This window comes from Rhinolophus sinicus, chromosome 2 (genome assembly GCF_057876585.1).
Source record: "Rhinolophus sinicus isolate RSI-liver-muscle chromosome 2, RSI-T2T, whole genome shotgun sequence".
Lineage (NCBI taxonomy): Eukaryota > Metazoa > Chordata > Mammalia > Chiroptera > Rhinolophidae > Rhinolophus > Rhinolophus sinicus.
The window spans coordinates 76,546,610-76,561,991 of record NC_142502.1 but is presented as its reverse complement, the minus strand read 5'-3'; the positions used below and the strand labels follow the sequence as shown (position 1 = coordinate 76,561,991).

The 15,382-nt window shown below is 37.5% G+C and overlaps 1 protein-coding gene and 1 long non-coding RNA gene across 6 annotated transcripts in view; one reads left to right on the top strand and one right to left on the bottom strand.

Annotated features, from left to right (window-relative positions):
* The window catches only part of ADGRB3 (adhesion G protein-coupled receptor B3), a 682,811-nt gene that overhangs the window by 658,958 nt on the left and 8,471 nt on the right, over positions 1 to 15,382 (top strand). For all 5 annotated transcript variants that reach the window (XM_074333154.2, XM_074333153.2, XM_074333155.2 and 2 more), the window contains one exon: positions 8,621 to 8,656. In XM_074333154.2, the coding sequence (XP_074189255.1) occupies positions 8,621 to 8,656 (36 nt within the window). The remainder of the gene's footprint in view (positions 1 to 8,620; positions 8,657 to 15,382) is intronic.
* The window catches only part of LOC109456837 (uncharacterized), an 87,247-nt gene continuing 75,699 nt past the window's right edge, over positions 3,835 to 15,382 (bottom strand). The window contains exon 3 of the long non-coding RNA XR_002138927.3: positions 3,835 to 3,997. This is a non-coding gene — a long non-coding RNA (uncharacterized LOC109456837). The remainder of the gene's footprint in view (positions 3,998 to 15,382) is intronic.

Genomic DNA, 15,382 nt, shown 5'->3' with positions numbered 1-15,382 from the left:
TCTGAAAAGAATCATCCTTCAGAACCAAAGCCATAGTGGCAGTAGAGCCAAGTTCACTCCAAAGTGCCTGGCTGGAACACTTTCTAAACAAAAGTATTCCATCATTTTGAATTAGCCAATAGCTACTCTTTCTCTATTTCTGACTTGTATTTCCCAGAGACTAGCAGTTCTACTAGAATAATAACCACATAATGTTTATACAAAATCAAAAGTTTGTAAAAGGGTTTTCAGTGAGTATGCATTTAATAACATAACATCATAAATAACAATTTGGATGCACTATTGGAAAACTCATAATGACTGTATGGAGTCTTCCATACAGAATGGTCTTTAAGATATGCTAAAGGAATTAGAATGGGATTATAGTAAATATTTTGCTTGTTATAAAAATGCTTTACGTTTAAAAGCCTAAAAATCTTTCTGGGTTTGATATTGTACAGGTCCTGTGTACTTAGACAACAGACTGTATTTCCAGGCGCTGTGTTCAGACTAATTTTTCTAAATCTCTATATTCTTATTATTAATTAGAAGCATCACATATAACTGTGATTCAGCCAAAAGATCTGCATTTAAATAACTTAGACATCACAGGGCTTACTTACATCTTGAAAAGGAAGAAAATTCAGGATTCAGAATGAAAATTCAGTGTCGTTTTCATTTTTTAAAAGATTTTAATAATCATAGCTGCTTCTGGTGACCATTTTAGGAGACAGCTGAAAGAGAATATATAGATGTGGGAATGAATAACAAAAATTAGCATTTATATAGCATCTTTCATTAGCAGAGCTTCAAATCACCTTAAAAACATGAATTAATTAATCTTCACAGCACTTCTGTGCAATGGATAAATTGTTATAATCCTTGAAGTAAAGTCATTTGTTTAAGGTTACAGAGCAAGTGCATAGCAAATCTGGGAATAGAATCTTTCTGTCCTTATCAATTGTATGCCGTCTAAAGAGACAGTAATGTTCCTGAACATTAGCATGAGAGTAACTGTAAAGTTCATTTTAACCCTTGACAGACACTTGGTCTTAGAGGGAATAAAGACATGAGATGGATAAGGTATAGGTGTATATAACGAGCAGATTTTGGAGATAGGACTGCGGCTCATGAAAATAAAGTCAGTGGTATGGCTTTCTTAATGAGCAGAGTGATACGTTGTCAAATTGAGATGTCAACTCTGCTAGGCTGTATCTGCAGGGCCAGCCAGTGAGGAAGATGACATTCTGACCAAAGAGAAAAAGCAGAAAGATGACTGGAGTATCTGCATGGAGAGTGGGATCAACAGTAGCCAGGAGGTGACTTGAGTCTTAGAAGACGATGTAAAGATAAAAGTGGGTGAACATGTGGATGACAGGAGGGCTAAGCCATAGGAGTTTGAGACGTCTTCCCCTCTGAATGAGGAGGCGACTACAGTTAGAACCACAGGAATGGGCTGCCTGGAAAGCTGGGATGGCCAGGTGTTAGCATCTCTTCAAAGAAATAATAAGATGTTCTTATTAATTCAGGGTGTTTCCTCAAGAGGAGTTGGTGTTCACAAATTACCAAGGTGGGAAGTGGTGGGGAGAAGAAAGAGAGGAGGGTAAAAGCTATCAAGCGTAGCATAGAAGGCAGTATTAGTGAGGAAAAGAGAAGAGGGAGAGAAACAGAAAGCCAAAGAGTGGGTGAGTGGGTGGAAGTGTTTATTCAAATAAGCAGGAGGCAACAAAGAAAGCGGGAGGCTCCCCAATCCAGAAAGCAGTGCCAGCAGAAAAGGCTCCAACCTCCAGGGGAGTATGTTCAGCTAATCCCCAATTATTGAATGTAGAAATTTTAATATATGCATGAAGTTTCTTGGCATGAAAGAGAGTCCCTCCCCGCCTAATAGTACCTTGTTTCTTTCTTTCTTATAAAGTGTTATCTTCCAGCTTTCAAACTGTATCCACTCCCAGAATGGACTTGTTAAGCAATTCCAAAATTTTAGATTTTGTTTCCACAGTTATGGAATAATTGAAATATGAATATGGTAGAATTTCTCACAGTATCTCTAGCCCTAGATATCCCGTTTTATTTTTAGATTAAGAAGAATGAAATTGTCATCAGCACTTGTCATTCACCTTACATTAGCAAAATATGTTGAGTGTGTGGTATGCATATAATGTAAAAACAAAATAAACACTAGTTGCCATGGAGCAAGTGGGGGAAGAAAGAAGTTTCATAGTTCTCAAGCCATTGAGGACTATGAAATATAGCTTAAATCTTGGATTGGGGTTCTAATTATTTTTGAAAAAATTATAGGTATATATTGTAAGAAGATAGGTCAGTAGTTTTGAATCATTGGAACACTGGTATTTGTTCAACAGCTTGTAGCTCTTAGATCTAATAAGCATTGCCTCAAACATGTTTCCAACAAATGTGCATGCCCTGGGCCTGTTTGGCACATGATCTATTATTCATCCTTCCCCTGCTATCACTCAGGGTTGATACAGGTTTCTGTGTCTTTGGCTTCTGGCCCTTGAGAAGATTGCTAATAGGAAACACTGGAGAGAGATTGGAGGTTGGGGAGAAGAGAGAATCCCCAGGATATGTCTCCCCTGCTCCTTCTGCTTTTGGCAGCACCTTGTGTCTCTTTAGCTACAGTTCCAGAAGCTTTCAGCTTCTGCCAGGTGCCTCAGTCCCTGGGCTTAAGTCACTATGCCATCTTTCTGTCCATCCAGCCTAGGGTGGACAGTCAACTGCTAATCTCTGGGTTACCTCATGTTCTCTTATATGGCTTCTCAGCTCCTCTATCACTTGAATTCTTGTGAAACAATTTGTTCAAATGTAAATACTTTAAATGGTTTCTGTTATTCTCCTGACAAATCTTGCCTGGATTTTTCTATTAATAAAGAAACTCTTAATAACTAATCAAAGTTAGATAGATTACAAAATGATTTTATCAAAGCAAAGTTTTGCTACTCCAGCTTTTTTGTCCATTTAGGTATAAACATATATGAAAAATGCTCAGATAATCTCTCAATTTATAAGTGGGTGGAAAGAGCCACCATATTCTAAGCTAAATTTTTATACCTCAGTTTTCTTCTGGACATGAATCAGAGAGTTCACAGCATAATGGATTTTAGAGGTAAAACATTTTAGCTATAATGCCACATCACAGGCACTTCTCTTACGGCTACTGTGAGGATCAAATTAGATAATGTATGTGAAAACCCTTTGAAAATTGTAAGGAGTGCTTCAGATAGAAGGTTGTGTTATTATTATTTCATTATCATTATGTCTTGAATGTCTGTGAAGAGGTTTGAATGCTCTTCTAAATCGATATTCAGGATATTAGACAAAATGTTATGGCCTCACTTGAGAAGTGGGAGACTGTCACTAACAGAAACCATCATAGAACTGACCATTGTGCAGAAGCATTATTTTCTTTTTTAATTTTTTTTTTTTTTCCCTCATGTAGCTGTGGGGAAAGGAAGCCATGGCCTTCTTTAGTGTTTTGGTTTTGCTCCTGGGTTAGGGAATTTTTGTCTTTTATGTAGGCACACAAAATTAGCTCAAATACAAGTCATTTCTTAAAATATTCTCAGGCTTCATTTCCACAGACATTTTGAATGGATTTGGAATCAAAGCTTTCTCCTTGAGTGGGTTCATTGCTCACTCTGTACCAAACTTCTGATGGCGGTCATAGTGCCATTTATTGGTCAGTGGAATTTATTCCTCACTGTGAATCTTCTAGTGTCTTGTCCAGCTTAATTGGCAGTGACACAATGAAGTGTCTCCTTGAGAAAGAATTCATCTTTCTACAAGACTTGGATATGGGGTGATGCCTCTGTGCATATATTCACTAAGTATTCCTCTGAACAGCCTCAGACCATCGTGCATTGCCTTACCTTAAATCATCCTAAGGAATCTTCCCCTTCCATTAGTGATAAGCCTGCATTCCTCTAACTTGTCTAGAGTTTCTTGGCTGGCAACTGATTTGGTTTTGTGTGCAGCTTCTCCAAATTCCCCTGGAGTATTCCTTGGGGCGGGGGGGGGGGGGGGGGGGAAGCAAAGAAAAAGCAAACAAGTCACATTCTTTTGGATGTGTTTTTGGCTGCCACAGTGCAGCTCCTTCAATTATTCATCAATGATTTTGTGAATGTCTACTATTGTACCAGGCCTTCTGCTAGATGTTGGAGACATCAAAGTGATCAAAGCAGATGTGGACCCTGCCCCTGTGTTGAACAAACCCTATGGAAGAGAAAGATAATTAGCCTTTAACAAATGAATCCTCTAGAACAGTGTGTACTGTGCCGAGAAGTAACTGTGGAATGTGGGGGAGACTTCTTTAGATAGATGGTCTGGGAGCCTTCTGAAGTATAAAGAGTGAGGGAATGTTTCAGGCAAAAGAAACTGCAAGTGCAGAGGTCCTGAGGTAGGAAAGCTCTTGGAATATTCTGATTGGATTAGAAGGCCTGTGTAGCAGGGGGAGGGTGAGCTCCTTAAGATTAAATAGGAATAGAAAAAAAAAAAAGAGATTTTGCACAGCTTTCTAAAGCAATGGAAGCAAATGAGGACTGTTAAGCAAAAGATCATCATGATCATTTCTCCATCCATCCCTTTAGTGGCACGGAAGACAAAGGGTTAGGATCCAGTGGTAATGGGAGAGAGGGTGCAGCAGAATGCTGGAGGACAGCTAGGAGGCTACTGAAGTGATCCATACAAGAGATAAGAGTGCTTTTGACTATACAGAGATGCAAGTGGAGAGGGCAGTTGGATCAAGATATGTTGTGAACGTGACAGCTGACACTTGCTGATGGATTTGCTGTGCATAATGAGGGACAGGAAGGAATAAAGGGTGATTCCTCAGCTTCTGACTTGGCCCACTAATAGATGTCCAGCTTTTTCAGGGATGGGAAAAACAGGAAGAAAGAGGGTGTTTGGAACTGAAAAGATGGTATTTAAAACAATGGAATGAATTATATGATCCAGGAGAGAATAGGAGAAAAAAAGAGAACTCGGGAACTCAACAATTAGAAGGCAGGGAGACGAGATAGAGCCAGCAAAAGAAAATTGAAAAGGAGTTACACCAAATAAAAGGGGGGAAAGGGCAAAGCTGACAGATGATGGAGTGTTTTGATGAGGAAATTATTAACTTCCCAAAGCTTCTGCGAGACCAGTAAGTTCAGGACAGAAAGCTGACCTTAGAAATTGGAGCTCAACAGAGACAGTGACAAGGAGAATTTTAAAGGAATGTTGAGAACAGAATACAAGTTAGGATGAATTCCATGTGGGAAATTTAGGAAAAGGAAATAGTATAAAAGAACTAAAGAAATTTTTGTTAACTACTATGACAAAAAGTTTATTTGTATCAAGTTATTTGGTAAATTGGAGATATATACACAGGCATTTGTATCTTTATAGAATATTTTACCACCACACTGGCTTATTTAAATTTATAGGTAGCAGTTCTTCAATTATCAGCTTATCAGAAACATTGTTATGACTTGATCACTTTTCTTAGTTGATTCTCATAAACATATAACCATTATTTCTAACCACTTGAAATAACATTCCAGAGATCTCAGGGACATTTGAATTACATGTAAATCAGTCATGCTTTCCACAAAAAACTTGTTGACTCTCCAACATACTGTCTGCATACCAAGGGCGAAAACAGACTGAAATTGAACAGAATTGAGCATTCTGGTTCTTGCATTATACCACCAATTTTCCAATGCTAAATATATTTTTTTTAAGGTAAACTTTTTAAAGTAGATTTTGCAATAGGAGGTGATGTCAGCTACTCTGCTATTGTATCATTCCTCATAAATTGTTCTGTCTTAGAATGTTTTTTAAATTACTTTACTCAATACAAATTACGTATATCGCCATCAGTTTTTCTCTCAAGTAAGTATCATACTTGTCAATTATATCTTGATCTGATTACCTTTCTTTATGTTTAGAAATCATCTCTGTCCCACTGCTGTCAGTCTTGAATTGATTGAGTCCTGTAATGTTATTCTTGATGAGTTCTAGGAACAATCAGCAAAATACCTTAGGCACCTTGGCTACAAAATATGACCGCTTGTCCCACTGAACAGTTAGTGAGAGATGGTGGAGAAAATGCAGGGTTTGGAGTCAGAAGATCTGATTGTGAATCCCAACTCATTTGCTTACTATCCAGGTGAAGTGGACAAGTTATTTTTAATTCCTCTGGCCCTCAGTTTTCCTCATTCACAAAATGGGGATAATAAGTAATACTTTCCCAACCATCCAACAGGGCAGTTTCCAAATGTGAAAGCACTTTAGAGAATGTTGGAACACATGGTCAGTATTGTGAGTATATGATTAATATTACACACATTTTTATCTCCCTTGGGCTCTGAAAATGTGCTACATTTTTTTTCCACTCTCTAATCTGTTTGTCTTCACTCCCAATTTTAGGCTTTTTTGATTGAAATCATTTTGCTTCATTTGTTCCTTTCTGAGTAATCCTTCAAGACTGCTAGTTCTGTTATACCTTCATGTTAAAATTTGATTTCAATACAGTTAAATAGAAGAGAAAGGGATCTATTTGTAAGAGTATATCCATTTTCTTTCCCATATTTCACAATGACATAGGTTGACATCTGCTCTAAAAGCAGACTCTATCTCTGGTGGTCTAGATTCCCATCTTTTGTTCTGGCTCCTAAGATATGGAGCCTTTAGCAACATGAATTTGTCAGTATTTCCAGTTCTGAGGCATCACAGTTTTGCATTCATAAATGAACAAGACAACATATGGCTGTTATGACCTTTGGCAACAGAATTCCTCAACGTGTGCAGTGGCAAGATCTCTTACTCTGCAGGTTGGCTGAATCTTTTTCATAAAATTTCACTATTTAATTTTCAAATGGAACACAAACCTCATGACTAATGTTCTATAATAATTGCTTAAAACGAAGTGTTTCCATGCTTGGGTGTTGCTGTATTAGGAAAGGATTTTGCTTAATGTATACTTAGAAAAAAAAATGGCCCGCTGAGTCACAGTGCCAGGAAGGTGAAGCATGCAGGAGCAGAATGGAAACACTGACATTTAGTCACATGTGAAGCCGTGCCTGAGAGCCTGATTTTTCTACAGAGCAGTTTGCTAACAATAGCGGCAGGAAGATAGCCCAGAGGAGTGGGGTAAAAGCCTTCCCACTCACTTTTCTCTTTCCGGGATGTCACCAGGGCGAGGCTAGGGCAATGCTGGAGATAGGAAGCAAAGTAAGATCAACATCCCAGAGTTTCCATTTAATAAAGCGGTCTCCTGGGTACTCTCCTTGATTGTACTTGAAGGCTGCGCTTGCAGTCCAGCTCCACCCAAATCAAATTATTTCAGAACTTTTAAACAAAACATTTCTTTTGGTATATTACCTTCTATCTACTGAAACATGTATTTGGTTGTTAAGTAGGGAGGTTCTGGTTCTACAGTAAACATTTTAACTCGAGTAGCAAAAGTTTAGTCCTATCTTTCAATAAACTACATGAGTGCCTTTTACAGTCTCTGCTAATGGCCAACAGTTACAAGAGTCTCCCACTTGTCTTGGATGTGAGTCCCTGTTTAGGTCACTGAACTTAAGGTTGGGAAAGCAGAAGAGGAAGAAATAAAACAGAAGAAGTTTTGTCTCACAGTTTAAATATTTTTTTTCTCCTTTGTCCACATTACCTCCAAAATATACCCCTCCCCACACCCCCAAAAAGCAACCCTATATTGGAATCTTGCTTTGTTCTCTAAAAATTTGGAGGGCCCTTCCTACGTTTACCAGTCATCTCCTTCTATACCTAATCATTCTAAGATGCCAATGCCTTCTTGGAGCAGATGCTTAAGAATACCTTCCCGACAGTAATAATATCATCACATTAATTTCATTTTAATTATAGTGACTGATTTTATCAGGCCTACTGCCTAATTACTAACACACGTTATACTGGATTTAGGAACTGTTTAATAGAATAGAGCCATAAAGAAGCTCTGTGCGATTTTTATGTCCACATTTTGCTGGGGTGTGAACTATATGTTGTTTTACTAAATTAGGATAAATACTTCAGTGCCTAAAGAACAACTAGCAATTAGAAGGACTTCCCTGTCATTGAGGAGTATCAAAATCCAAGAAATGTGTTGGTGAGACCTAGACAGCTTTGGGACTTAAGACGGCCAGAGAGAATTTGGTAGAAATGAAGTGTAAAGGTTGGTTGGTGGAGAGTCTTGAGAAAACTAATGATTTTTCCTACAGTTTTTAATCTTTTGTGTCTATAAAGTAGTTTTGCTATAGGAAACTTAAAATCTCCTTGAATATTGAAATTCTGGTGTGAATCTTCATAGAAAATTTCTCCTCACTGAGAAATTAGGTCAAGATAAGAAAGATGATCTATTTCTATAATCTTCAATTTTAAAGGAAGTTCAAAGTGAAAATAGAATAATGTGGATGGAATAGTTTGAAGTCATAAAAATGTTCATTTAGTGTATGGAATAGTTTGAAGTCATAAAAATGTTCAGTTAGTCTTATGTGAAAAAAATACAACATAAAAAAGCAGAATTATTTCATTGAAAATAATGATTTTCATTTTATTTTAATAACTAAACAACTTGTTTTGATTTTTCTTTCCTTTTTCTTTTTTAAATAATATCTAACAGAGAAGAAAATCACGATATTCAGACCTTGACTTTGAGGTAAGTTTCTAAGATTTCTTTTATAATTTTAATTACTTGAACTCAAAATTAGTATATAATTACTTAAACATATTACGCTCTTCTAATTGTTTTAAATATATGCTAAACTGAGATTTTTCCAGACAAGTAAGGAAACCATTTTATAAATGTTAAGGTAAGTGGGCAATTTATGGTGAGGGTAGATCTTGGTCAGTTCAGTTTGTTGGAGGTGGGAATGTCAGTTTTCTGATTTTATTTCAGTGTCTACCTATAGAGAGCCTGTGAGGATTCTTTGGCTGGTTAGCTAGGCTTCCTCTTGGCCTTGCTTGCTTTGTGTTCTGATTCCTATTATTTAGATTCTCTGTGGAACATTCTAGATTTTTTTTCCCAATTGCAACTGTTGGTTCAATGTGCTCCTGTGTTTAGTAAATGCCTTTTCACAGATATAAACAAGATGAAGATGTTCATTTTCCAATTCACATTGAATTTATATTGATGCTGTAATATCGATTCAAGAAATTACTGAAATCATATCATTTGAGCAGCTTATGCTAAGCACAAAATTAATGATGTTTGAGCATCACACAAAGTGCACTTATGCATCTTGATAATTGGATATGATTCATAGCCTGCTGACATAATTGGCTATAATACATATAAATTTTTCTAGCATATTTGTACTGTTATGATGCTTACATAGAAATCAACACTCTTAGCTTATATTCCTAAAATTATGGAAGCTTCTCAGAACATGGAAACTCATAATTCAATCATTTCATTTATATAAATGAATGTTGTAGCTCAATAATATACATCAGGTATCAAAACTGAGACTTAATTTTTATTTAGTGCAGTGGTGAATAAGCTCTGGTTTTACCCTGAATAGAGGCTTAGAAGAAAAACTGTTTTGTTTTTTCTTTTTTCAATAGTATTTCAGTAATATATTTGTACAGGATAAAAAGTATGATGAATCTGGCCTCCATGATTAGTGGCAATTAGTACTGATGCGGCTCAATTATAGCAACCTGGCATGGGATAAATATTTGATTATATCCTAAGTTTTTAGGGCATAAGTATCAAGAATGTAAATTTGAAAAGAATGTATTCAGCAATCTTCATTGTTAGGTCCTCTAGTGCTTTATAAGGGACAGATATGTTAGTGGGGTTTTTTTGTTTGTTTTTTCTATTTTTCAGGTAGCCAACATTAGAGGATTATACTATGTTTTATTTTGTATTGAAATCAGTAAGTTGTTAGGTTAATACAAAGGCAAGGATGTGGGAATTAACCCATTAGATTATCAGTGACAGAATATAGTAAAAAACCTAGATCAAAAATTAAGCCTCAGTGCAACCAGCCAACATTATGTAATCTCAGGCACTGAAAAGAAATCTAATCATATTGTGTCATCTGGAGCATTAGAAAACTTTTTTCATCTATTTTCTATGGCAACTGGTAGATTCCTTAAACTGATACTTCTTCTCGTGTTTAGTATTCCAACATATAACCATGGTATTTTCAAAACATTTGCTGATAATGGAGAAATGTTGCAACATAACCACCCTGGTTATTTTCTTTAGCTCTTTAATTGCTAGTGATTGCATGATTGCTACGGGCATCAAAATTGGGGGGAACACAATCTTGAGAGATTGCTTTATCTTTACAAACCATTTATTACTACTCTGCTTAGTCAATGTGCAACTAAAGTTCTGTGGCAGATACCTCATAAATTGTATTCAGAAAAATGATTGCCAGATTTAAATGTTGATGAATTTTAATATAAGCAACTGTACTTTGTGGATGGTCCTCAAGGAAATTCCAAGGTGTCACTTTCCCCCTTAATTCAGGCTGCATACATTAAATTTGTTTATGTCAAGCTTCCTGATACCCCCTGCTCCCCACAAGCCAGTTTAGGCATTTTGCCTCTGACAAACAAACTTTGCCTCCTGGACTCCTGACTGCATATCCCCTACAGGCCTCATACATTCCCGAGTCTATACGTGATAGTTATATTCTGTCAACTCATATATGCATAAAACTCTGTGGCTAAACCCTGCTTGTAGCCACCTCCAAGAAAACATTGCATTCCTGGAATAAATACAGCTAAGTGTTGACTAGTCATAAAATGGTGGAACACTGATTCATGCTTCCTGGAAAGTATACAGAGAATACTACAGTGATATTTCTATGCTCACATTCCTTATTGGATTTTTATCCCCAGCTCCAAGCAGAGATCTGGTATATAGTAAGCATTCAATAACTTTACTGAATGAATGATGAAAAATTAAAATTTTAAAATTGTTTGCTTTAATAAAAAGTTATCAAACACTTTATCTAAACTGAGGCAGAGAGCAGTATAGAAAATAGGCAACTATGGAAGTAATACCTTAAGATAATCATATTGTGTTACTGAAACCAAAGTTCATGTGCCGGAGGCTTCTAAAGACTAAAACTCAAAATGCCAGCTTGGAGTAAAGAAAGGTTTACTGATCGGGAAGGCACCAACAGAGAAAAGATGGGATTGCTAATGGTGCTTCAAATCCATCTTGCTTGCTGGACTAGGTTAAGGGTTTTTAATGGGTTAGGAGGAACAGGTATGTGGAAATGCTGGTGGGGTGAGTTTTAATTGCAAGACGCCAGCCCTTTACGGTAAAGAGGTGTCAATACTGGATCTTTTTGGACAAGGGACTCTGCTTTTAAATGGGTTCTGGTGTTCAAGTTCTGGTTATGTCCTGGCCCTTTGGTGCCGGGCAGGGCAAGGTGAGGGTGAGACTTTGGTTCCAGGTGCAGCTAGAGGTCAAAGTTCTCTCTGCTCGTACTTTGGCAGCCTGACTTATGCTTTTGGTCTGTTGACTCTGTAAAGTAACTCAGTATGTCATTAGATAGGATAAGACCAGTTTGAGCTGGTTCTGTGGTTACAGTTGGACTTCACCGATATCCATATCACATGTCTCAAAGAGGTGAATGGCAGGTAGAAATTCTAGGAGGAGGAAATGGCATGATGGTTGGCTAAGGTGTGATATGCTCAAAAACAAGTCAAACTTCACTGAAACATGGGGTCTATGGAAGAATAGAGGAAGTAATTTAGAAACCTATCGTGAAGAGTTTGTACTCTAAGGGAGGAACGGTTACCTAATTTGTTACTAAGAGCTGCTAAGGCAAAATTTCTGTTTATCTGTTTTACTACGGAATGATTTGCTCTGATCTGGGCTATAAAAAGATGAATGTGGCAGTAATAGGGAGGAGAGATCTGGATAGGGTGACTGTGGGGGTAGAAATACAAATTAGAAAGTGACGAGTCCAGGGAAGAAGTAATGAGAGTCCACGTTCTAGAAGTGGTGGGATAAGAGGCGACACTGCAGAGTCACAATCTATGGAGTTTGATCCTTAACTGAACATAGGATAAAAGTGGAGGGGAACAAGAAAAAGATGACTCTGCAGGTCTGAGTTTCTACTAGCACCATGAACAGATCCAGGGAAATCAAAGAGGCATCTAGATAGGATGATCTGCATTTTAATACTTCAGGATTAAGATGCCTAATGTGATGTTTTATCAGAAATATTAGGCAGGTAGTTTACATTTTCTGTGGAGGACAAAGCTCAAGAAATTCGTAGAAATGGAATTACAAACACCCTTTCTGCAATTGTCATAGGCATTATTATCTACTTCTTGTTAAAATAGATAGATAAATATTTATTTTGTATCTTCTCTTCCAAAAATATGGGGATAAACTTTGTCACATTGTTCCATTAATACAAATGTGATCTTCTTTGTTATGGTTTAGCTGTGTTCATAGTGATATAAAATTAGCCTTTCATAAACACCTTTGAAGTTGCTAATGAGCCCTACACATCCAGCAAACCCTTTTTGCTTCTCAGACTGGGATGAGGTGATGGAGGGCCAGGACACAAGATGGCACAGATCCAGGATAATCAAGGCCTACCTTTGTGGGGACTTGAAATTTTACTGAAAGGTTTTGGGAAACATAGCCAAGTAAGATAAAATATTATTTTATATTAATTTTATATCACTATGAACACAGCTAAAGCATAACAAAGATTATCTCATTTACATTAATTCCTAAATATAAAGCATATAATTTCTACGAAATGTCTTGTTGATAAGAGGCCCTTCCCTGCTTTGTCCCCGACCCCCAGCAATCAGCGTAGTAGGGAAGGAAATGTTTGAGCAATTCAGTCCCATGCTACATCCATCTCTTCTATGTTATGGAATTTAAGTGGCTGCAAAATTATTTGTAGCCAAGTATCCTTTTAAGTGACAGTGACAAAATAGAAAAATATATATTCCTTATTCAGTTTTTTCAGACCCTTTGTCTGCTTTTTTGTTGTTTTTTTGTTTGTTTTAAGCCCAGGGTGCTGTATGTCTCCAACTAGAAACATATTTGAAACATAAATGATACCATAATGTCAGGCAGTTCAAGAGGCTATGTGGTCTGTGTTAAGGACTGGAATCGTCCACCCCTCAGACAGACAGAGGACACACACGATAATGCAAGTCACACAGCGAGGTTTATTTCCAGCTAGCTGGGGTCCCAGTCTCTGCCCGACGCAGCGGGTTTCAACAAGGACCCCAAGCTCTTAAAGCTAAGGGTTTTTATAGCGTTCTTAAGGCACTCAGTAATTTTCCATAGTCTTAGGGAGTACAAGATAAACTACAGGACTTACATAGCTTCAAAGAGTATAAGATAAGCTACAGGACTTCTGGTCTCTGTGCTGCAACTGCCCACATCCTGGAATTTACAATTAGGTTGTTTTAAGCTAAGGGCTGCTAACCCTGACCTTAAGGTAGTAGTTCTCATGCTAACGGTCTCTTACAGTCTGTATTATGGATAGAGTGGGACTCTAGCCAAGGAAAGGTATATGAAACATCCCCTTTCTACAACACAGCTTTAAGAATCAAACCTAATTTCTGCAGTGTGTGTTGCTTCCTTAACATGAGTTTGGGCATTCATTTCAGACTAGTATTCATTTCAGCATAGTATTCCACAGCCCACCCTGGATGGAAGGCTCATATACAAAGCAGTAAAGAAGAGAAACAACCACAGGTTTAGTCTAGTAAATGTGGACAAAGGCAATATAGGTGTACAAACTCCTAAGGCTGAAAAAGGTAATTCAGGCAAAGTGCTTTTTAATTCTTATCAGCACACGATTTCCAGGCTCTATAATCTAAAGTTTCTAGTCAAAGGAGTCTCCAACTTTTTCTAACAGTTTCTCTGTTGCTAAAAGCCCATATCTAGTAATGTCTATCTTACCTGTAATTGAGACTTAACGAAATCCCAACTCTGTGATACAGATTTCTGAATTTGGAAAAGAAAACCTCCAAACTATTTGTATCAAACCTACCTACAGGTCTTTTATAAGCCACGAGTACGGATAATAAGGGACCACAATGGGATCAGAAGGGGGAGGCAGTGTTCCCCCTGGGGCCAATAAAATGAGCCTTCCTTCCAGTGGGAAGACCTCTTGAATAGAAGGTGAGAAGATGAGATTGCTGATGGCCTTCTGTGTTGCAGGCATGTTCCTTGGCCTAGGTACCTATGCCATCTCACTCATTTATCCCATCCACATTCATCCAACACCTGCTGAATGTCAAACACCGTCCTAGGTGTCAGGGATACCAAGTCACTACCTAGGATGTGTTCAGACAAAAGATATGAAGACCAGCCTTTCAAACGATGAATGCAGTAGTAGGGGATAGTTGCAAGATGATCACTGTCCACAGTTTATGGACTCACTACAAAAGGCACCTAACCCACCCTAGGTTGTTTCATCTTTTCCATCTCAATAGGCATAATCACAAACTTGAATAGTCTAAAGGAGGATGCTTCCTAAATTTCTGGGACACATCTAATATAGCACCATGCCAAGAGAACTGACTTTAGATTCAGAATGTCTACCAGTGCTTTCACCCTCTGTGTGAGCCTGGGAGCTTCACTTAGCCTCCTGAGCTTCAGTCTCCTAATCAGTGAAGTAGGATAATGACAACTACCTCCCAGGGTCATCCTGAGGATTAAGAAAGATAATAATGTCTACCATTTCTTAAGTGGCTCTTATCTGTGCACTCCACTGATAAGTGATTTATATCCCTTTTTAAATCTTCAAAACAATCCTACAAGGTTATTTTGACTACTGAAACTGGGGGTCAAAGGTGATTGGATTTTTGTGCCTCAGACCACACAACTTGGAAGTGATAGAACTGAGATCTGAATCCAAGTTGGTGCGGACCTAGCACTGTTAAGATTTGACGTGTTCCAAGTATTTAATCTAGGAGATTGCCTGCTAAGTGCTCAAGGCATCCATGAAAGTGCATCCCAACTTATTTTTTCTCTAATACCAATAATTAAGAGGCTGTAAAGACTGCCTCCCTTGAGTTACAAAGATAAAATGAAACATGAGAGTCCTATGAAATAAACTATTCATGAGGCAATATTTTTGTGCAGTTAGGTTGCTGGTCCACTCAGGATGGGGGTTCATACACAGCTTCAAAAAATGGTGAGTGATAATATTCTGAGTGGAAGGGAGCATTACCAAGCCTTTATCTTTATTACAGAAAGTACCTATAACATGTGACAGGAATTTAACTAAAAGAACCTGAATTTTACATATATAGCCAATTAGAATACATTTATTTAAATAGAAAATCCATGTGAATTATAGTTTTATCTTTATAAGGTTTCATAAAACTGAGTTCTAATTTGAGTTTTTCCACAGAAGTCAATTTCTTTGGG